The sequence below is a fragment of the Channa argus genome, chromosome 16 (genome assembly GCF_033026475.1).
Source record: "Channa argus isolate prfri chromosome 16, Channa argus male v1.0, whole genome shotgun sequence".
Classification (NCBI taxonomy): Eukaryota; Metazoa; Chordata; class Actinopteri; order Anabantiformes; family Channidae; genus Channa; species Channa argus.
The window spans coordinates 12,780,086-12,803,868 of NC_090212.1; the positions used below are offsets into that span (position 1 = coordinate 12,780,086).

The 23,783-nt window shown below is 39.0% G+C and overlaps 2 protein-coding genes across 6 annotated transcripts in view; one reads left to right on the forward strand and one right to left on the reverse strand.

Moving 5' to 3' along the window:
• Positions 1 to 280: 280 nt before the first annotated feature.
• On the reverse strand, positions 281 to 22,140 carry cnksr1 (connector enhancer of kinase suppressor of Ras 1). 3 transcript variants are annotated; one of them, XM_067480435.1, is made up of 22 exons: positions 22,002 to 22,139; positions 21,785 to 21,928; positions 20,947 to 21,104; positions 19,024 to 19,226; positions 18,528 to 18,612; positions 12,480 to 12,524; positions 12,200 to 12,319; positions 9,633 to 9,692; positions 8,018 to 8,086; positions 7,675 to 7,803; positions 6,731 to 6,846; positions 5,302 to 5,441; positions 4,709 to 4,884; positions 4,585 to 4,618; positions 4,085 to 4,260; positions 3,759 to 3,832; positions 3,362 to 3,433; positions 2,917 to 2,987; positions 2,310 to 2,371; positions 2,133 to 2,223; positions 1,643 to 1,824; positions 281 to 1,234 (listed from the first exon to the last, which is right to left on the reverse strand). In XM_067480435.1, the coding sequence occupies exons 3-22, from the start codon at positions 20,974 to 20,976 to the stop codon at positions 797 to 799; spliced, it is 2,373 nt and encodes a 790-aa protein (XP_067336536.1). In that variant the 5' UTR covers positions 20,977 to 21,104; positions 21,785 to 21,928; positions 22,002 to 22,139; the 3' UTR covers positions 281 to 796. The 3 variants fall into 3 exon arrangements, with proteins under 3 accessions (XP_067336536.1, XP_067336534.1, XP_067336535.1); XM_067480433.1 differs by lacking the exon at positions 21,785 to 21,928 and having other exon boundaries at positions 22,002 to 22,140; XM_067480434.1 differs by lacking the exons at positions 9,633 to 9,692; positions 21,785 to 21,928 and having other exon boundaries at positions 22,002 to 22,140.
• rps6ka1 (ribosomal protein S6 kinase a, polypeptide 1) overlaps positions 22,052 to 23,783 on the forward strand; it is a 45,164-nt gene continuing 43,432 nt past the window's right edge. For all 3 annotated transcript variants that reach the window (XM_067480436.1, XM_067480437.1, XM_067480438.1), the window contains exon 1: positions 22,052 to 22,195. In XM_067480436.1, coding sequence (XP_067336537.1) covers positions 22,052 to 22,195 — 144 coding nt within the window. The remainder of the gene's footprint in view (positions 22,196 to 23,783) is intronic.

Below are 23,783 nucleotides of genomic sequence, written 5' to 3' on the forward strand. Positions count from 1 at the left end.
TATTTGGTTTCCTCAGTTTCCAAATGCTTGTACAATTGCAGTAAACAGGCCCCTCACCCAAGGTTTTACGATGTGAGTTTAAATTGAAATTGAAAACATACTTTTCAAAAGACAATCACACTTCTCAGTTTCAACATTTGATATGTTGTCATTGTATTATTTACAATCAAAAATGTGTTTCTGGAAATTGGATTTGTACATAACTGCATGTGATATGAAGTGTTCTCTGACAAAAAAGACAAAAACACTGACCAACAAGGAAACACAACTGTTTCTGAAGTGAATTTTGTGTGCAAAATATTTCATATGCATTCCTTTATTAAGGCAATGTCAACAAACAAATATAAATACAGTATTTATAGTAATACTGTATTTACATATCATATTACAAGAAGTTTGATTTATATTACAGATTCCCATTGTATTCTAAGAAAAGCTCATGATATTTTCTATCATGAGAACAAGACAGCCTTAGAATCCCATAAATAAAAAAAAACTTATTCAGATTGACACTTGGCAAATTGTTCATTGTTCATTTCTCTTTTGTAAACTCATTATATTTTTTAGAGCAAATATAAGTCTAAATTAGTTTCCTGTAGAAAAAGACAAGTCTTCCCTCATCCATTTCACTGACACAATTGATTAACATGATTTTGAGGCAATTCAAACTTCAACTAAAGTTTCACGTGTACATCAGCTGATGCTAAAATGAAATGCCCCCCCCCCCCCCCCCCCCCCCAACTGACTAAAGTAAACAAAGCAACTTTGCGGTGCTGTGACTGCTCCCGGTGTGGTCTTAAATGTAGAAGTAGTTCTCAGCAGCGTCTCCAGCCCCTGCCATCTCACTCAGCTGCTTGTTTATTGAATCCTGCAGCGATCCCAGAGAGAATTCTAACACTGGACTGTCTAAGCCTAGAGAACCCTGTGGGATCTCCAGCAGAACATCAGATGGCTCTGCGTCTACTAACTGTTCACCATCGCTCAGGCTCAGTCTGTAAGCGCCTTCAGTCTCTGTGGCAGCTGTTTCCTTAGCAACAGTTTCTAAGGCAACCTCCTCAGCAGGCGTGTCCTTCGCTACTACATTATTGCCTCCATCGGAGGTTTTCAGTGCCCTCAGTTTTTCAATTTCTTGACATAGTTCCTCGTTTTGCTCCTTCCACTGACGATACTTTGAGGCTGTCAGATTGGAGTCCTCCAGGATCTTGTTGATCTGATGCAATTCTGCTTCTTTTGCCTGTAAGGCAAAAAGAGGCTACAGTGACCACAAACGCAAACATAAATCTGCCTGATTTCAAATGAGGGAAAACATTATCCTTGCTGTGTATGTCAGTATTTCATCTAGTTAAAATCTTAATTCATGGAAACAAATAGAAATTGTGCCACATACTGTACGTGTGGCTGCTTCACAGACTAGCTACTTCTGCTACATCTTCTTTAGTCAGGAGAAATGACCCTGAACTAAACAATTTTAAGTCTCAAGAATTACTTAAATGATTGTCATCAACACTTATTTTTAACCTGCCAGTCCGTATTATTGATGATTTCTGTAATAACTACTTTGTGGGTGAAATGTATCAGCATCTTATTACATGATGTTGTGTTTGGACAGTAACTGGTAACCTCAGTCTGCTTATCTGCTCACCTTAAGAGTGCTCTGCAGTGCCCGAAGTGTGTGCGCCTTTTCATTGATGATAGGATTCTTGTTGCGTCGAATGAACGATTTCCTAAAGTGGTCATGTGTAAGTGGTTGCTCGTGGCCAATAAGCGAAACTCCTCCCTCCTTGATGTTGTTTATCATCATGCTCATCTCATCCACTGGGGCACCTTTTAACAAGGGCAGAGACACAGGGCAGGAAGTAAGAGAAAGTAAAGATTGAGAAGTGAAAGTGACAGGAGAAAATGATTGGATGACATATAATATTGAGGCAGTGCAGTTTTCAACAATCCACATATGAAGCTGTTACTAAACTGCCTGTCTGTGACAAAAGTCCAGAGAGTAAAAGCCAAGAAATCAACACGATGTGGTGAAGAAGATATTAACAAACACAAATTATTAAAACATCCCTCGGAGAGAAATTATTCGATGAGAGAGAAAATTGGAAATCAGCTACTACAGGACATAAAGTTAATACCCGCTACTTTGCTGCCACCTGTTGGAAGACTCGATAATGGCACCTTGGTCCACTTTCCCTTGGAGATGGGCAGCGTATTGGACTGCACTTTCTGAAGCAAATAAACAAACACATAATGACCTGAAGGAATTTTGTGCGGTGGTGTTTATCCTCATTTCACCCACTAACAGTGCTGACCTTGTTTGTTCTGCGTGGTGAAGGTGATCTCTCGTCCTCTGAGTCGGTCTCACTATAACAATCTGTTCAAAAATTAACACAGACGTAAAATGAATGATACTAGCCATTACACTGTATGTCAGCATGAACAAAACTTAATGCAACATTCACATTCATCTTTTTAAATTCATTTAGTCTTTTAATAGGCTGGCACGACATTGAAATCATTTATTAAAATTCAGGTAACCATAGCAACAGCAATTAGGCCTATAGACCTTAGCAGCTGAACTATCAAAACCATGGATTAACCATGGTTGGTCCAAATGTTGGACATTTGTTGGATCTCAGCCTCTTGAGATCTATGTATAAATATGGTTTTAATTCTTACATAGCTCATACTGTATAATGTTTTTATCCATGCAAAGCACATTTTGATCGTTTTATATAAAATCCACTGCAGCAGGTTACAGAGTGTTAAACAACAAACACTGCATCACTCTTCAAATGATGTAGTACTTACTTAAACTTAAGTGTACATAGAGATACCGGTGCAACCAATGTTCGGATAAAAGGAATTTTGAAGACTAAAGTTGCATATGTTTTAGTGTTCAGGAGAACAATTGTCTACCTTCTTCTCTATCAGTGCCTTTCTGCAACTTCTTGTGCTTCTGTAGGGCTGCAATCAGACAGTTAATCCATCTGGAGACCAAAAAAAAAAAACAAGCTTTATTAACACAGACCATAACGTTTATGCAGTTTCTGGTTCTGTAATGTTGAGACTTAGGCGACCATATAGATAAATATCAACATATGTGATCAATACTAACAACACAGCCTAAAAACTGGTTGCTGAAAAGCCACCTGTAGGGGGCAGTTTAGACCAACAGAATAATTTAACAACTCACTGATGGCGCACCAAACTCTGTATACTTTTATTACAGTGGTTATTGTAGTCATTTATGTAAGAAATGTAGCAGTTGTGTCTAAACTTGCATAATTGACCTGCCTCTGTCTGTCATTGTTTTGTAAAGAAAAAGAAAAAAAGATTGAACTGAAGCATTTATCTAGCTTACTTGCTCATGTCAGTCAGATTTTCAGCAGCAAAGATGAAGTTCTGAAATCGTTGGTGGAACATTTTAAAAACGCTGGTGGAGATAGAGCAGAGAACATAAAGTCAAACCACATCACAGAGAAATTAAAAGACATGAATCATGCCGACATACACAAACAAACACGAGGGGAAGCGTGGTTTTGTATCACCTTTGTCAGTTATGATAGGATTCTATGAGCTACAATATTCACTTTATTTCATTTTGAAAATAGTGAGGAATGTATTGTTTCCTGTATCACATAATTGCTGCATAAAGCCAAAACAGATCTTCCACTGTGCAAAGGGGACAATAGCACCCCTGTTTTGCTCACACATTCCAAGATCAAATGTTAAATTAAGCATGTTCATTTCATCCTTACTATTTTCTCTTGTGCTCCCCAGCGCTCTCTAGGCTGTAGCTGGCTATATTTACCAGACCCTCTGCCTTCTCATCCTGCAGAAAAACATATGCAAAATTTACATTTAAACATTCCAGGCAGCAAAGTTAACATTTAAATGTTTGGTTTACATTCCTTAACAAGCTCTTGTATCAAGAAATGCTCACAGTACTATATGAAAGCATGTATTAAACTGGATCTATAGTCCAGTAACACAACAGTGCTCAAGTCATTTTTGAGGCTGTTGTTTGAAAGATACAGCTTCAGTTATTTGACTTTTTAGACATAAAATATTGCCATGTGCCCACCTGCTGGCTGGTGTACCAGTAAAGTGAAGGTCCTTTGAGGATGAACCAAAAGCGCTGCCACTTCTGGGTGACGAAGACACCACTGTCCTTTCTTTTCTTCCACAGCCATCCATCACAGTCGGGACTACCCAACTCACGGCAGGACACTCGACGGCGACTCATAGCTGTTGACGTACCTACACGGAAGGTAAATTCAGCGGTAATGTCGACTACTGAGTACCGCTTTAACAAGATACAAATATTGGACAATCTTTTTGTAAGGGCATTTATAGAACCCCTTTTTAACAAATGATCATAAGAAGCCTATAAACTTTGCTTATCTTTAACCCTTACAGTATTTAGAGTTGGTCATTTATGGACATTTTTGGTCAATTTTATTTTCCTGCCTGTCTAAATATTTTCAAAGCATACACATATAAAAAAATGCACTTTTTTTCCTTATCTGTTTCTTTTCTTCATAGCACATATTTTATTTTGGTAGGTACACTAATTTTTATTACCTTTCGTGGAGCTCTTCTTAGTGTCTTTATTCCCCTGAAAAACATTTCATTTGTTTTTTTCAAATCTTGTGAAGTGATTTGGTTCAAACATTTCAACAACCAATATTACTCCTTTTCCTCTCACCGTGTGTCCCACCATTTCAGGGCAGGAACTGATGCTAGCTGTTTCCTGGTTGGTTCCCTGAGGTGAAGGACTTCTGAATGACACTAATCGCAGTGGGGAAGGACTTCTAGATGATGGCAGACTGTCTCTTTTAAGTCTTGGGGAGAGCCTTGAACTGTCCAAAACCTCAAAATCTCCTGAGAATTGAGACATTGAAACAATGAAATAACCTAGTTTTTTGTAAGTGTCCAGAGCATTACAAAATATTTCCTTTTCTGTAGTTAACACCACTGTGCCCTAGCAATGAATCCCACTGGCATTCAAGCTAATAATTACTCTGAGTAGTTTTCCATTAAGAGAGAATTTTGTCATTTGTGTTCATCTCATCCATGTGAGGTCACAGGTCGAAATCCTTGTAACGTCATAGCAAAAATTCTCCTACACGGTGCGATATGCTTGTCTTTACACACTCTGCATCAACTGTGCCTCCATTAGGTTGCACCATAATATCGTGTTTTAACAAACAGAACCAGATTCCTTCAAAATACAACTTGAGAGCAACTTAAGGATTTCTGAGGAAATTAAATTTCCTTCATTTCCTTGATGTTGCTCACCCGAGGCTGACTGTGTTGACAATCCCCCCTGTTGTTTTTGATATGAAGTGAGAGTCAGACTCCCCTCTACTTCAGAGGATAACTCTGATTCTTCCTGTCCCATAGGCTGCTGATGGATCTCTGGCCCATGAACGGCTTTCCTGCAAGGCAAAACAAAGAAACAACTCACAACAACACTGAGAACAACTGAGATGATTCTGAGAGGGACTGACATCAGATAGTTGAAACCAGTTAGAAAAGGAGACAAAACATTAAATGTTCATATGAAGAGAAACATGTGGTTAAAAAGGGATGAAATATAACTCTGTATGCCTTTAATGTAAAGTTTCTTCTTGTTATTTTCCTTAGTGCGTGGTGTATTGGGACGTGACAGGACTAGTTACAACCTTAATGCACCATCTCCACCCACTCTCTCCATTTGTCTGTCATTTGTCGTCTTTCTCCTCATCTCTTCTTTTTCTCTATTTTCAAGTCATCTGTGGGATGTGAGTGTGCATAAAGGAATTTATGGAATTTGCTTTGTGACCTCATTGCAAACCCACCAGGTCTTGGCAGATTAACAAGGTCAAAAGGTTTGCGGGAGGTTCAGCTCTGCTACAATAAGTAAATCTCTGGTCTTTTTTTTTAGGTGAACAAATCTTAAGATGAAACCTTTTCTGTCTACACACTGAAAGACATAGTTTCCAAGTTGATTTGTAGTAAGGGAAACATTGCAAGTTCCCACGGGTTAGCTTGTCTCTTTATTGCTCATATGAGAAAACAAAACACTTTATTTTTCGATTCAAGATATAACGTATCTGAGATGAGATTGGCTCGTAATTGTCGAAAGTTTTTTAGTGTTCATATTCTGGTGATGTAAGATATTTGACAATTAAGGGTTTAAACACACTTAGTGCTTCTTTACAAAAACAGTTGTCTGTATCCCTTTTTTCTTCCTCAATAAGACATTTCAGTTTGTTTGCATTCATGTTTTTGTAGTTTTCTAGCTACTTTCCTCTTGAATTACTGCCACCTATTGCTCAGGGGAATAGGACAAAACATTGGCCATACTGCCCCGTCTGGAACAGACTCAAGGGATCCACTCATTAAAATATTGCTCTACTGCTTAAATATTGCTCACTATACATTTATTTTTCTCATAGCTATCATTTCAAAGTATGGTTCAGGACTAGCTTTAATAATGAATCTATATTTTCCTGGATGACCTACATCTAATAGCTATGCAACTGATTAGAAGTTGTCAAATGGAAAATGTATTAGCTATTATAATTCTCTATGGTGGTTTGTCATTTTGAATTTTAAACAATAAAAAAAAAATTAATGCAAAAATTTTATTAAGATACAATATAATGCACGCTATATATACGTGGAATTATTAAAAGTAACACATAGTGTAATTATGAAAGAAAAAGGTCATTTATGCGCTCACCTAAAAGACAGAGACCTGACAGAAGCTGCTACCCTCTCAAATATGGAGTGCCTCAGATATTCCTCCTCGTTCTTATGTTCTTCCTCCTCTGACTTGTTTTCTTTCTCTTCAACCTCCTTTTGAAAAGAAATCAGCGGAAGAAGCATGTGAGTGTGCGCACAAAACAAAACAGGCGGATGTTGTGTGGACTGTAAAGGTGAGCACTCCACAGGTGTTCACTCTGTGGCCAAGGAGATGTGATAATAACATAAACACACACACATACGCAGTCTGTAAAACTCTTGCCAATAGCAGGGCACCTTGAGAGCAGTATTGATACAGATTGAACTGTCTGACTTACATCTCCTTGTGTGTGTGTTCTCCCACTTTATGCATCCAGCTAGATGATAATATTTACAAATCTGAAATGTGAAATGCAGTGTGGTTTGTGTGTGTGTGTGTGTGTGATCTCACATGCAGAGTGTAGTTCAAAGACAAAACAGTCGGCATAGTGACTAGTGAGAGCATATGAGTGTTTATGGAAACAGATCCCAAGTGATGTTAATTGTAAATTAAAGAGGGGATTCTCATAAAAGGCAATGTTTGGTTGCCCTGACATGTAAACAATACATCTTCTGAAGGCAGATTTTATGTATACCCCTGGATATAATTATATTATATATGTTTTCAAGTCAAGTTTTCGATGCCAAAGTTGTGGAGCAATATATGAGCATCAGGCAACAAAAGCCACTCCTGACAATGTTGCAGTCTCTGTGTGGCCTCATCACAAGTAATTCTGCATACAGGTACACAGAATTTCACTTGGCTGGTGCAGATACTGTCCAAAACACAATTGTCAATTAAAAGTTGGATACAGCATGTTTACCATTTACAGCGATTGCTATAAAGTTACTACACTAAAGGGAGTGCTGAGGTGATTGGCGAAGGCTTGAATGACCCCTGACCTGTGTGGTGGAGGGCTGCTGGACTGAGTCTTTGTGTCGGACTGACCCAGGGATCTTCTTTAGGACCAGAGTCACGCCACTGGGATTCTCCCGCAGCTTCTTCACGAGATTTGCTCTACTCCAGCCCACCTGATGCAGCATTACAGATCATTATTCCAGCACGCAGGTATTTGTTTTACACACTTGGGATGGAAAAACTGACTTAATAGGACATAATTGTACAGAACTTTGTGCGACTTTGGACATGACATTATTCGCTATTCGTACTCCCTTTAAGTCTGACAGGATCACGTATATATGCATGTAAGTACACTAAATCTATATACAGTACTGTTTTACTCACCACTACTTGGTCATTGACTTGGATTACTTCATCACCAGCCAAAATCTTCACATCGACACTTTTGGAAGGCTGCAACGGTATGCAAACAACATAAATCTTAAAAACTGAATATTTAAACAGTGATGAGTAATATACTGCTTTTCTTTAATGAATTAAATTATGCTGTATGGGTAACTTTGCCTTTGATTATAGTAGACAGCAGAGACAAGTGTAAGTACAGAGATGGCAGAGAGAGAGAGAGAGAGTGACACAATTCTAATTTTAATTCATTTATTACAAACAGCTGTGTACAAAGCAGGACTCCTCTTGAAAATATTTAGGTTAAATAGCATATGTTGTAAAATTCATACTAAAGTCCACCCACACTGGCCTGGTATATACAGTAAGTAAATATTAAATGGGACTCCTCTATCACAGCATGAAAAGATTTAACAGCAGTTTGACTTATATTATCTCACGGAATTGTCATTTCAACAACTCCCATTTTGTTATTCTGGGATGATCAACTTAAAATAAATACTTTGTCTGCTCATGCTGATTTTATGATTATAAAGATGCTATCTGTGTATGAAGCAGTACAAAGGTCATGAACAGAGGCATGTACTGTCTGTGGGCATTGGTCACATCTCTTATTAGGAGTCAGTCATTGTGATATAACTGCAGTAGCAGAGGAGCCTAGGGCACTTTGTTGACATCATAGAAAAATAACATTTCCATCTTTCGGTCCCTGAGGACAGATATAGACTCATACTCATTTTACAATCCCTCCTTATTCTGGCTGATAAACAATCCTCCGTCCTTCCATTTCTTCCTTATTTATTTCAGCCCCCAGACCTCACTGATCTTTGGCTTTCTAAGAAAATCATACATGTGTGCTCCATCTATGGGATACTGTAGTTGTTTTAGTCAAGCTTTTATCTACATCAAACTTTGAGTGAATTTAAACCAAAGTTAAATAGATGAAAATACTGTACTGAGGAAATTCAACACTTAAACAAAGAATTTACAGTGAAAGGGCTAAAATTACTGTTAAAAATAAACTGTCACACCAAAATATTTATAAGGGGATTTCTTCATCATGCCACAAATTCATACTACTTCAACTGTGCAGCACAGAATTAACAGTAGTCAAAAGCATTTGTGTGTACCTATCATCCTGCTACTGAAAACAAAAATGCAAGAGAGTTCATGAGTTTTCTTTCCACAACTGATTAAAAAAACCAAAAAACTTCCACACAAAAGACTCAGACAGACAAGTGCACAAATGAAGTGTAGACAAGTGTAAAGCTGTTATCTTCAACGTGCACACACAGCTAGTTACCTATTACACAATAACATATCAGCACTCTGCCACTTGTGACAAGACAGAACCGGTTAAGGAATGAAACAGTGTTAAGGTAAACTTACACTGTAAGAGTAAGACTCTTTTAGATGGAAGCTGCAGCTATTTTCATGGAAAAATTGAGGTTGAGGTGTTTGGTCTGGGGTTCAAGAGGAAGAGAGGTCTGAGTGAAGCTTCTCTTCAGAGGACTGCTTAAGAGCAGTGGGGTGGGAGGGATGGTTAACACTTTATGGTTCAATAGTAAAAGAAAGAAAGTAAATGAGAGATTCTGACCTCAGCAGCAGTGCCAGTCACATAGTGATTACTTGAGCTGGTGGATCTGATCTCAATCCCCTGAGAGACAGAAAAACAGAAAGATGTTATACACATTTTCTTCTGATGAATCTGCATTGTATGCTAGGAACTGTGCCACACATGTGCACATCTTGTGAGTCCAAATGCTTCACCAGAATGCTCACAGTAGGCTGATCAATCTTCTCATAACTGTTGGATGTCTGTCTCAGGATGTATTAGGCCTGTAACTACCCGTCAGCCTGCACTGACTGCATATAATCAGTACATGTCACATGATGACATGAATAAATTTGACCTAAAAAGAGCCAAACTTGAGAAAAAAATCCCTTCCACCACTTAACAGTCCAAATACAACATACTACAGTATATAGAGTTAATAATCCATCAATGTGTTTAGTTGGGGGCGGCAGTCGTCCATGGACCACAGGGTCAGTGGCTCGATCCCCGGTCCTGGCTATATGTTAAAGTGTCTCTGGACACTAAACCACTAACAGCCCATTCCCATCTCCAGCTGAGCAGTGCAAGTCCAAAAAAACGGTGCCAAATCAACATACAGACAATGATCCGTTGTGGCGACCCTGAACTAAGGAAAAGCCAAAAGGATAAAAAAAGAAATAAATACATTTTTAAAAATCCATCAATGTGTTTGCTGAAAATATCCAAATTTTCTTGGATTAAATGGAAGCCTGAGCTGTGACAAATTACTGTTTATGACATCATTTCAAAATAAAATGAGCCGAAAAATGTCAGGAAGTTAACACATCAAAGATGGTTTTGCATAACACACAATGTCAGTGGTCAATGTAAATGAGATTCTTTGCCTCTGGAGTGACAGTGTATTCAAATACCGATATGATATAAATATATGTTCTGACTAAAGACTGCATAAAAATGTCCTTATAGTTACATATGCAATAATGCATTTGATTTTAATGCATTAACAACCATTTGTTTAATGTTAATTGTTCAGTCCACATAAATGATCATTTGAGGGTTTAAATCAAGTGTTGCCATGGTAGTGATATTTTTGTGTGTGTTTGTCACAGCAAAAATCCCAAAAATAAATTCACAACCACACAGTGTAACAAGCTCATCCATCACTTATTGAAAACTACAAAGAGCTTTTGTACTACGATGAAAAAAAAAAAAAAGACTTCCTGTGCTTTAAGCTAAAGCATTTACCACCAATGATATACAAGGACATACACTGAGTCACTATTCAGTTCATCATGTCCTAATACTCAAAGTAAAACCTTTTTGGTGTTACAATCCAGATCTCAGTAATCACATAGCTTAAATTCTTTTGCAACTATTCTCTTTTTCGCCATGTTCTCCCTTGTGACTAAAATGACTTTAAATATGAGGAAAATAAAGGAGGAAAAAGGTTGATTTTACTCTTAGCTCATCTATTGAGCAAGTGCATACGGTATGTTCGGTACATACAGTGCATGTGAATATAATATAATTCTTCTTACTTCCCTTTCTGTATAAAGTTCCCATTTCTCTCAGTCTTCTGGAAAGTAGACCTATTTATTGGTACTCTAATTAATTTCTCTCTCTCAACTGGAAATAATCAGGTTTCTTTCTTTCTGTTTAACTAATTTGTAAAGAGTAATACTTTCTAATGTTGAAACTGAGATGAATTACCTCCAGCAGTCTACTGTTAAACCCACCGCTACACACTTGTTGCCACTCAGAAACACACACTCTTAATTATGCATCCATGGACAAAAACCCAAACAAAATGTATCCTTGTCGACAGGATCAGAGGCAATGAAGTGGGAAAGGTATTCACATTTGTAGACAAAACACTGAAGATGACCAAATATACAAAGGGGAAGGAAAGTGGAAATGCAGGACGTTAAAAGGTGCATAAGTAAGGTATAAGTGCTTTCTTCAAAGTACCAGCTGAAAAGCAAGTCATTAAGAGAGGAGGAGCGACAGAAAGAGAAAGTTGTTTATGAACAAATAAGATGTGAGAGAAGAACTGAGAGAACCTTAATTTACAATAGATGAAAGATGTGATGAGTGGAAGCAAATGATGATGGAAACCTCCAGGCAATGATGAAGGCAGAAAATGAATGCTGAAAATGACAGAGAGAGCAAGGGGAAAATAACACGCAGAATGAGAGCAGATTGCCCATGAACTAGGGAAGTGATAGACTAGTTAGAGTAATTTAAAATAATGATGGTACTAATGACGGAAAGATGATGAACACATGTTCCTAAAAATCTAATTTGGAGGTGGCCGAGAAAGTAAAGATGAGGCAGAACTGCTGAGCAAGAGCGTAATGGGTTAAGCAGAGTTGATGGAGTGAACAGTCACAGAATTATTATGTTACTCAAAACTACTCAATTTGAAAAAATATGTGTCAAAGTGAAACAGCCCACATACACCAAATTAACTGTTACTGTTATTGTATCCAAATTGAATAAATATATGTAATATTTTCTAGATGAAATCACTCGGTCCAACTTTTCATTCGTTGTGCTGTCCATTTATTAATAAAATGTCCGAGTTATAAGAAGCAAGAAGACATGTTTACCAGCTCATCACCCGGTGACACAGGGACTAGGTCGACGCTCTCAAGCTGAGCTGTGTGGCTAAGGACAGCATCAGAGCTGGAGTTCAGGATCTCATCACACACTGCCACCAACTGACGACACTAGTGATTGGGACACACCACAATTTACTACAAGGTAAATTTAACTGTAAATATAATTGGGACACTATCAAGAAGTATTTCAAACCTTGACACAAACACAAAGGCAACCAAAACTTACTGATAGATAGAAAAAAAATACACAAACATTTAGCAGACTTACTATAGAGATGATGTCCTTTTCCTTTTCATAGACAGTGCTGTCCCGCTGGAAGAGCAAAACAACATTACATGAGTTCCATCAGTCTAGTTCCACAAATCCACATACCAAAATGACACCACAGCAGCCCACAGCATGTAATGTTGATATTGATTTATGGAAATGGGACAATCTGACACAAAACTCATGTCCTGTTTCCTTCTCACAGCACAAAGGCCTTAGAACCCCGCACGTGAGAGATGCATCATACTAGACCTTGAGTGGGCTTTGGTAAAACATTATTTTGTAGAAATAAATACTTAAAATACTACAAATAGTATAGAAAAACCGGTCAAGTAAGATTGTGACACCTCCAATGTTGTGTAATATCCACGTTATCACTAGCACCGACTTTACAATACTGCATACGTACATACATACAAACATAAAGCCGAGTTCAATAGACAGTGTTACAGTTAGTAGACTCTAGTTTCAGGGAGGAGGGCGTTGAATGCTCCTACAGGGATAACTATGAGGCAACTGAGCTGGACTGGGAGCTGGAGAGATGAGTGGGAGGCTTTTAATGAGGGCAGATGAGTGAAAAGGGTAGAAGTTTACACAGCACTGAACACTGACTGAATAAAATGATGCCACATACCATCACTGCCTATAAGCTAATTTACAGAGCCTGATGATGTGGTGAATTATATGACGGATTGGAGGGAAAGCTAATCCCTGTAAAATGTAACAAGGGATCAACAGTGAGCGCGGTTGGATTTCTGGGGTAATTAAAGGCTGTGACACAAGGCTGCAAAGAAGGGGTAGGACTGGGAAAGGGTTCTGTTGTTATTGCTGGTCAGTTTCACGTGTCTCCTTGTGTTTTTGTTTCTATTTCACTCTGGTGTTTGTTTGAATCTGTATACCTTAGAGACAAAGCATGCTAAAGATGACCAGATCTATATCTTGAACTTGTCAAGGCACATTGCTGTATGCTGATATGATTAAAGAAGATTTAAGAATCAAGATTCATGCAATTCTATCCTTCCCAGAGGGAAATTAAGTGAGTGGAAAAGCCAAACATCTGAGAGCCATCTGCATATCCAAAACATATTATTAGTACAAACAGTCTTTGGTAAATGGATCTGAAAATAGTCACAGGGTTAATTTTAGCCCATAAAAAAAATCCTACCTGATAGTATTATTTCAAGCTGAGGCAGCTCTGTGAGGCTACAAAGGAACAGTGAAGCTCGGCACTAAATGTTGATGTCAGCATGTTTAGATTTGCAGGTAATGATTAGAAATAAAAGTAAGCTCTGACCATGGAAATGTTTTATTAAATTTACTACAAATCACTTTGACTACCCACTGAACAAACATTGAATAAAACACATTGTTCCAATAGAAGTGAGGGCATAACAAAGTCGGTCACCCAACTAGCAGTAGATAATTTCATGAAAATCCACTTGTTGAGATATTTTAGTAGTGACCAAGGTGGGGCTGCAACGAACTAGTGGCAGATCCGGATGATGTTGGCCACAATTTGGGGTTGCACTGGCCTCACCTGATCACCTCTGCAACACGTGAGAACTTTGTTATCCCTAATGTTTTTAAATATTTTCTTCTGTTTCAATTTTATTAGTGAGACTGCAAATCCAGATCAGCCTGCAGTGGTTGATACGGATTCACTTTAGGAGGTGGGTAACTGTACACACCAGGGTTCCAACCTGGGATATACATTCTCTTATAACTAGGCCAGATCCATGTTCTTAGTTACAGATCTGCTAGTAGCTGAGGTAGCCTATATAATAGCTGCCACCTTCCACGTTACCTACCACACACTATCACTTCTGCTTTCACATTTCTAGAAGCAAACATCTCTTTCTTTACAACATCTCACCATTGCCTGTTAAACATAAGGTAAAAAACCCGCAGCTATGATTTCTGTTGTAGTTGCCCATGTCACAGGAGGTTTCCCCAAAACACCACAACATGATCAACATTTCCCTTTAACTTTGTCAGAACAGGAAATGACTTCACATTGTGTGGGTGAGATGGCAACAGGTAGCCTACACTTCCGCAATGAAACTGACGTGACGTCAGGAGGGTGTGGTGGGAAACAAGCACAAACTAAAGCTCAGTGCTGAATTACATGAATGGTTTATCTAATTAACACCAAAGGTGCCCAAACAAGTGTGCTATATATCACTCAATCCCAATGTACTTTTAAATTCACATTCGATTACTTGTTTTTTTGCATATACCCACAGAGATTCTGTATGAAGCATATACGACTGAAGTGCAGTATATGATGCCTTCGCAAAGGTGACAGTGTTTCATTTCTGGGGCAGAAACACTACAGATATTGTAAAGATCAACGTGCTTTCAATTCTCCATCTCCTAAGCAGAACTAGGGTTCTACGGCCACACAACTGAAACATTTAAAGAAATATATTAACCTTTTAATAGCAGAAGTTCATTCTATAGACCAGCACTCAGGGCTGCCATTTTAGTCCACTTCACTGCAACTACAGTTGTTACAGGTTTGCCAGAATGTAGACATTAATGAATGGTACCATCCCATTAGGATAATTACAGTACGTTTCAGGTTTTCTGAATAAATTTCAGTTTGTCACCCTTTTTGTTAAATGCAGCAGTTTGCAGCATTGTGATGAATGCACAAATTTCATTGCAATCTTATGCAGTGCAAGATAACATGCATCTGTTTTAATCGATAAAAAGAAACTTGCTGTTGTGGAGCATGTTGTGTGGCTGTTCCTTCTATAGTTGTCTAGGAAACAAAGATACGTGATTATGTGGGTGTAACATTCTGTAAAAGGCAGACAAAAAGAATGCATGCAGTCATGCATGGGCGCACATTAACAAAAAGCTAAAAGTATTGCACAGATTTGCTATTAGGCAAATTAATGTGCATACAATAGATGTGAAAACACAGACCATGCAATTTAATTTTGTTTTTCTTTTTGTTGTTTACATACAACTGGAAATAACATAAAGCTTTTTGTGGTCAAGACCCATCAAGTCTGTGATGATGTCTGACAGTTTATTTACATGCTTGGACTTACCCAGCAGAGTTGTCACCAGGTCACCGAGTTATAAAAAAACTGGTAGACATGCTGCAACTATTTACGATCCCTGTTGCATCTGCTCCTCATCCCACCTTCTAAAAACTTTCTTCTTATTTCCTTCCTGAATAAATCCTCTTCTTTTGATTATACCCCACTTCTGAACCTTAGATTTCTTTTGTGTGCCCCCTTTTCAGCCCCATGAATTATGTAAAGCTGTAGTCGGTCACTTCTGACAGCTCACGTCATGCCAATCCGTCTGGTCTATGTTCAGAGTCTCATAATTTCCTCTGTTCTGTACTTTTATGTAATAAAAGTCAGCCCAGAATGAGTAAACATGTTGATCATTGCTAATTAAACAACAGAGAAGTCCATTGTATCATGTTGTCTATTATTATAGCTTTACAGCCAAATGAAATCGTTAACTAAAATGTTGAAGCTGTCCTACATTCGGAAGCATGACTTTGTCAAACGCAAAATCTCTTAGTCACATTTTCACCTGTAGAATTTTATGTCACAACCAAATGAACCAAAAAACTAAAACAAATGAACTCACATACCTTAATTTTATGCCTCTCATTTTATGCTCAAATCCAACTTCATTGCTCACACAGCGCTCTTTTTTTTCTCTCTACTGGACTTTGCTTGTTGAAAGCAGACTGAGTGTGCGAGCTAGATGTGTGATAAACTTAGCCCTGACAACTCCAGTGTGGGATCCAAACAACACCAGCTGACTACAGACCTTGATTGCCCTCGAGGTGCAAAAAGGAAAGACACAGACACTTTACAGGAAATGAGGTTCCTTTCTTTAGTGTGAAGGATGTGGTGCAGCTTCTGTGGAAGCAGTTCTCCAGAAAAAGATTTCATGATGAAGCTCAATTAGCCGGGAGCTAAGTTAAACCAGCCATGGAGTCTCTAGTCTGCAAACACTGTCTGAATGTTATATTTTTGAATCAACGCGTTTGTCTACTAGGCTGCGTGCCTGCAGGTTGATAATGCTATGAGGACAGTTAGTGCAGATGGATGAATCCTCAACACACGTGCCAGAGGATTTTTCATTTTCTCTGGTCTCTTATACAGGTGTGACAGCCTGTCAGCAGTCTGACCTTTTAGTTTATCTCCCAAGGGATTTTAAATGTACCTACACAGCACCTGCAAACACAGGTAATATGGCGGTTTTACACATTTCAAATTACACTATTTCCAGTATTATTTTGTAAATGAATGTAATTTAAAACATTAAATCCAGAAACAATGAAATTCTGAATAATCCTATTGTTTTCACTTCAATTACTTAAGTCATTTTGTCAAGTTAATCCAACATTCACACGACCCTGGGTTCTAGTGGACAAAACTACCTCTTTATGGACAATAATTTTCACATTTAAGACACCTGTGAGCATAGACACGAGTGGGCACACAGTTCCAAAACAGGAATTGAGCAAACAATAGCCAGTCATTAACAGGTGGTGATCAACCTCTGAGAGGCACCACTGACAAAAGCAGGGGAGGTTTTAACTTAGTAATCACTCAGTCAGTGCTTTGCCTCTGTGCCGTTAAGGAGCGGACAATGAATGGAAACAACAGTCAACAGGCGCAAATCTGATTGAGTTCACAGTGGGGAAAACATCCTATCAGTGTCAACAACATAAATCCCTATCTGTAATTCATACTTCCCCTTTCTTCCTCTCTGGGCCTTAAAGTCCATAAGAACAATGTTACACCAACAATGAGGCCATGACTCTCATTTCTCACATAGATCTAACAGGCTTGTTCTAACCCCTGTGAATGTGTGAAACTGCAAAATCTAGTTCAAACTATGCCCAGTCTCAAAACAGCTCCAGTATTATAATCCACCCTGCCGGAATAAACAAACAAAAAATCCAGAATGGATGGTTTTCGACTTTTACTGGCTGTTTCGTGTAAGCGTAGGCTCGAGCCATTTTAAGCAGACAGACAAAGGCCAAAAGCAGCAACATCACCTTGGGGAGAATTATCCAAAGAGTGGAGAGAAGTGTACCTGTCGTGCCGGGCAGGCCTCCAGAGCCGGTTACAGAAGTGCTATATATAAACTAAATACTGAACCTCCTCTTTCACCCTCAGCTACTCTGCAACTTACTGTCTCTTTGCTTCTCTCTAATTATGTCCTATTTTCTACCTTCTTTTTGTCTTCTTCTCTTTTAACTTCAGTCAGACTCTTACACTACAGTGTTGTTTCAGAGGTAATAGACCTTCTCTCTCTGCCTGTTGCTCTCTGCTGTGCATTCTGCAATGGGCACTCCCCCAGGAGTCAAAAGTCATTTAGCAGTGGCAGAGCAATCCCTCTTTCAGTCTCCTCCTTCTTTCACTGCCTACCCATTGGCTTCATGTTCTGCCCTTCCTCCCCTCCCTCCTCTAGGCACCACTACATATCCAGGCCTGTTTTTCAGCTACCTTTTCACCCATTTACGTTTGACAAATGATAAAAATTCTTCCTCCCATTCCATTCAGACATTTTCATCGTGTCATAGTATCACAAAGAGGTAAACACAAATGAAATCCAGCTTTCTTGTTTGGCAATAATTTCAACCTACGCTTCTTCAAGGTACAGCTGCCTTGAAATATGACAGGAATGTAAAGATAATTAATGCACTACCAAAACTAAGCAGAGGAACAGGGAGTTTGTTTTTGCTTCCGTTTTTTTATTTATTTTTTTATTTGAGGGCCTGAATTAAAGTAAAATAGCCAGTTGCACTGCAGGTTGTAGTTCCTCTTCAGAAATTTAGTGTGGGTGACAACACCACTAGAAACAAGGTTTCTCGTGAGTGGTTCCATTTAATAAAGAGAGAGACAGAGAACTCATGATTTTATAAGGTGTGCGCAGGAAAAGGCCGCCACTTGATAAAAATTAAAACAACAGAGGGGCGGACCTGGCCCTTCAGTATACATGTAATTAACAGTTACACACAGGTTGTATGCACTTAATTAATAGCGTAATGAATGGACCAACCTTGTGCACAATGTCCCCCAAATCTTTGCAGTAGTTGAATATGTTCTTAGAAGAGGTGCATCCACTGAGCTGGAATAACTGATACCTGGACAGATGAGGGTACAATTTCAAGTTTGCACAAGGAGCCAAAGGATTTCTACAAGCAAGTACATTCACATAAGGGCACATTTTTAAATTAACAAAGATACATAAAAGGGATGTTAAAATAGCATATGAAAGTCCACCCAGCAGGAAGGACACTGGTGTGGGGCTGGTATTTGCTTTTTCGACGGAGGGTGTCACGTAAATAGGAAAGTTGTGGACCAAAATATCCCCAAATAATGGCTCCACCTCAAAACAAGTTTTAGACATGACCATTGTTTTTACATAAAAACCACAGCAACAAAAAATACATCCACAACTATTTTTATAAGACGCACCAGGGCACATTTCTGAGTAAAAAATAACTTTTCAAGTACTGTATATGTAACGGTTAGATAACTCCCTCTTTACAAACCTGTTGAGCAGAGAGAAGAGTTCTTTGGCAGAGGTGATGAGCTCCACTACAGCCTGCAGAACAACAGCAGGTAGCTTGCTGTTGCTCCCTCCATCATAGCTGTTTAGGCACCAGCGACTCTGGATGCTCTTTTGAAGCGTGTGGGCAACAGCACGCAGCTTCTCTGTCAGACCTCGCAGGTTCTCTCCCCCTGTACCGTACGTCTGAAAGGTCCAAACACAAAAGAAACACACACACGCATCCACAGACACACACCATTAGCAAATGACTAATCCATCGCTGAAATTCTCAGGGTCAGACATTAAAGTTTGACATTTATTGTTGTGACTGATGGGTGAGTAACAGCATAATAGTGAAAGCAAAAGCTATAGTTGCTATTACACTATTAATATACAGAATATTCTCACATAATAGAGTTTATGTCAAATCATTTCAAGTTGAAGAGAAATCATACAAAAGCAGGGGATGAAATCAAACAAAGAGAATTTTACACAGAGCTTTTATTGTCTCTTTCACACAGCATGCCTGTCATCACAGTTTTCTGCCCAGCGGTTTGAGGAGTGACTCTCCAATGCCATTGAAGTTATTGTCGTGACTCACCCATCAGTGGTCAAAAGGTTTGGACCGGTCAGGCTTTGTTTTCAAACACCGACCGGCCAGAACAAGCCTCCGTCAACAAGTGGCCATGTATTTTTCATGGCCTTTTCAACGCTGCATTTGTTAATTATGTAACTGTTTGGTTTGTTCCATGTGAGTGTCTGATGGTTGTTTTTATGAATGAGCACAGTGTTAGTACTTCATGGAGCATCAAGACTGAGAGCGAGGAGAGGAAGAGGAAGGCAGACACATGCTTACACACACACACACACACACACACACACACACAAACACACACGCACACTTATACAGTGGAAATTCTAAATCGTGCACCAACACATCGGTTTTATTTATAAGCCTATAACAAATAACACATATTTCTTTTAAGTTTTTGCTGCAGGAAGACCGGATTCATATTCACAAACATCTTTTCAGACACTGGGCAAAAAATGTTGCAATGATTATTTCAATCACAGTTCATTCAACAATTCGACAACAAGCAGTTTAAGAAGCAGCCTGAGCTTTAGTCTGATGTTCACAGGCTGTTACACCACCAGTGCTGGAACCTTGCCTGGTAATGTCCTGCTCAATTAGCCCTCCAATTAAACAAAGGCCACTGTGGGAACACACAAACACCCCCCACACACCAACGTGACTATTTAAGTCTCCTAAAACTCCCTCTCAATATTGGACAGGGAGGAAAATTAATTAGGCACAGAAATAAATAAATAAAACAGGACAGAGCATCAAAGAGGAGACGTGAGTGTTTTTTTAAGTTGACTTCAAACTTTCTCAGAAATGTGCATGAAAACTATTAAGCAAATGCTTTTGTATTCAAAATCTCCTTGGGTTGCAGCTCACGCATGACTAGTCGCTTGATGTTGGCTAGAAAAATTATACATAACAATTATACTATGATATGCTTGACTAGGGGGGATTTGACATAAAAGTTGAAGCAAAAGTGAAGCAATGAACTCAAAATTGGTGAAAGTCGCTCAAGGCTACGAGTGTGTTGATGAAGCAGGACTTGTAAGACAGTAAGATCACTTGCTTTGTATATCGGTTTGATTTATCCTACAGCTACAATGCAAACAAGAGCAGAACATGGTCTAAAACAATGTGATGGTGGAAAAAACAACACTTCACTGTGCTCCCAAAATCAGACGATACACAAGACCACAGTAAGACAAGAAAATGACAGTTCAGTAAATATCCAGAATACAACTCTCCTAACACAACCACCACAACACACACACACCCACACACAATCACACAACAAACAGCAATGTATGCACAGAAAACACGTGATTCATATTCATCCCTCACCAGTGAGCAGAGCTTCTCCACAGCCTCCATTATGAGCTCCTGGTGTCCAATCTTTTGGACTCCCAGCTTTTCCAGGTCCTGAAAGGTCAAGTGTAGCAGATCAAGACCCGTCAAATGCCACTCCAAGACTGAATATTGATGCAGTGGGGCATCCAGACCTGGCCAAGGGACACAAACAAACACTTTAAGCACATGGATGGCACAAGTATATAGAAAACCCACACATTCATGAAGGAGACATGCATGTACAGGCAGACCTATGCATAGTGATCATGAGGCAGTAAAGCTGCTTGTATGCTGAATTAAATATGAAACACTGGAAAAGACCTTTAATCTCTTTCATGTTGGGTGATGGTTGGTTTGAAAAACATGAGTTATTTATATAATGATCTTACAAAATAGCTAATAACTTACATAATGAAGATATTATACGTTTATCATATATCTTGACTGTACCTGTGTAGAACAATGCCTTAGTAACTAAAATGCCTTAATGCAACATCTTAAATTTGTTATTGCATGTATTGGCAGTGGTGGATGCTATTAAGGTATCTATACTACAATACTAATACAGTCCTTATATAGTGCAAATCCTGCATTTTACTCAGGTAAGAGTATTAATACTAATGGGCATGTGTCACGCTTAAAAGTACTTAGAGTTGCCCCTTTCTTACTGGATCATGATCAGTTATGACATGTCCATAATACTTTGCATTAACAGTAGTAAACTGTCAGCATGGGGCCCTCTGGGCGAACAGAAGACATATTTTTGGGTCAGGCCGGTGAAGGCAACATGCCCCCCCCCCCCCACACTCAGAGTTGTTTTTGATGGTCCCACCTCACTTGTTGACACTGATCAGAGCACGGCTGTAGTAGCTTCTCTCTCAGCACAGGTCACTTCCTCATTCCACCTCCACCTTTCACTCCAAAGAGGATTTGTGTGGCGCTTCTATTTCTGACTTTACCGTGTGAGCCAAAGTACCTGTGAGGCGATCAAGTGGTTGAGAAAAAAAAGCGGGGGAGGGGGGGAAGAAAAAGCGAGCCATGTTCCTCACCTTGGAGCCACTCGCTGACTTTCTCCTCGCTCCACGACATTATAGGCTCCATGCTCGGAGTCCTGCTGCAGTCGCTCGTTCACTTCCCAGTCGTCCTAGCTGACTTGTACCTTTCCGGGCTGCTGGAAGAAGTAAAAGTCGATCCTGATTCGGAGTTGGACGATGACGAATGGCACTCCTTCTCCCAGGTACAGGTAAGAGTGCCCCTGCTGTCAGCCAATAACAAGGCACTGTCAACCTCGGCTGGAAGATAGGACCCCTCCTATATTCCCTCTCTCAGACGCCTCCTTACCTGGAGGAGTAGTCCTTGTGTGAGAGGTGCTGCAACTTTAAGGCTCCATAACTTCCCTCATAGTTTTACTTTCGTGCGTAATCACGTCATTCGGGGCGCAGGGCCTCTGGTGACTACACAGCAACATGCAAAGGGAAGGTTTACAAAGAGTGCACACAATGACAACACCTGCACAGTGTAATGTGATACAACGCAATGATCCCGTTTTTATCCAACTTTTCAAAAAGGAGGTACTGAGGATGGATTTTATTGCATTATAGTGCAACTGGTAGGTACACATTTGTAAGAAAGTAAAACACAGTCTGACATTTAAAATGTCATTTTCACAAAAAAAACACATCATTGCTGTTGCAACTTCCAAGTTTCTTCACGTAAAGTTCGTGAATGGCAATATTTAAAGGAAGAAATAGCTTTCTCTGCCTGCACAGATCAGCACATTTAATCCTCTTTTGCAATTTAACTGGTTGGGCTGCTCTCCTAGGAATTTTCAGGATATGTCTTGTATTTTATCCTTTGAACTGTGTTGACATCTGGACTTTATCAATATTTTAGTAATGCCTGATATTGTATGAAATATTTTTGCTGCCTGAATTATTTACAATATCAATAATTATATCAGAGGCATACTGGAGGAATTTAATCGTGAATAATTTATCAGTCTACACAAACAGATGTAGTTTTCCTCTAAAGAAAAATACACAGAGATACTAATAAAATAGAATATTTTATTCTGTGGGTGATGCCTACGGTCTTTTGGGGTATTAAAGTCCTAAAACAGCTTTACTCCATAATTCATTGTAATTTATTCTCCATAAGCTCCTAATAAAATAACAAAAGAGAAGTTAAAAGTAAAACGAAACTTACATAAAATCCAACACTATGTGTTCTTAAATGTACCAATGAGTCATAACAACACTGTGAAACTAATATGTGCAGTCGATCTAAATGTTACTTAAAAACGTCTTTGATCAGCGTGTGCTCCATTCAGACTTATGAGATCAGGTCTAGGTATTTAGAGAGTGAATGGTGGAATGTATGCTGCGAGCTGCGGGAAAGCATTGTTAATGTCTGATATTATACAGTTCCCAGCAAATCTAGCATTAAATGTTCCCTCAGAAGTAAAGGCTAAGGCCCGATGAAAAGGCTATGAAAAAGCTGCCCTCTGATATTTGGCACCCCCTGCTGTTATGCTCTTTGAACCAAGAGAAAGAGACAGAGGAAGGAGAAAAGTCAGATTTTGTATGTCAGCAGGCAAAATGGCCCCCGTGTGTGTAATATGTTGTATATATCTTCACGTCAATTCACTGTCCAGCTACTTACAAAGAATGTTTTATGTAGTTTATCTTTGTAGATAAATGCTCGTATGAGATAGTATCCGACTTTATAGCTCTTTAAATTCTATGCGGTTTAACATTTAGTCGGGAATAAGAGTATATGAATTTAAAAAATGAAAAAATTAACCACATAACTGCCGCTCTTACTGTAGTAAT

Coding starts and splice junctions, on each gene's coding strand:
- cnksr1 (XM_067480433.1), bottom strand. CDS start 22,053: ATGGAGCCTATAATGTCGTGGAGCGAGGAGAAAGTCAGCGAGTGGCTC. Junction 5,442..6,730: donor GTCAGGTCTCTGTCTTTTAG/GTGAGCGCATAA, acceptor TTTGCCTTGCAG/GAAAGCCGTTCATGGGCCAG. Junction 4,885..5,301: donor GTCAACACAGTCAGCCTCGG/GTGAGCAACATC, acceptor CTCAATTCTCAG/GAGATTTTGAGGTTTTGGAC.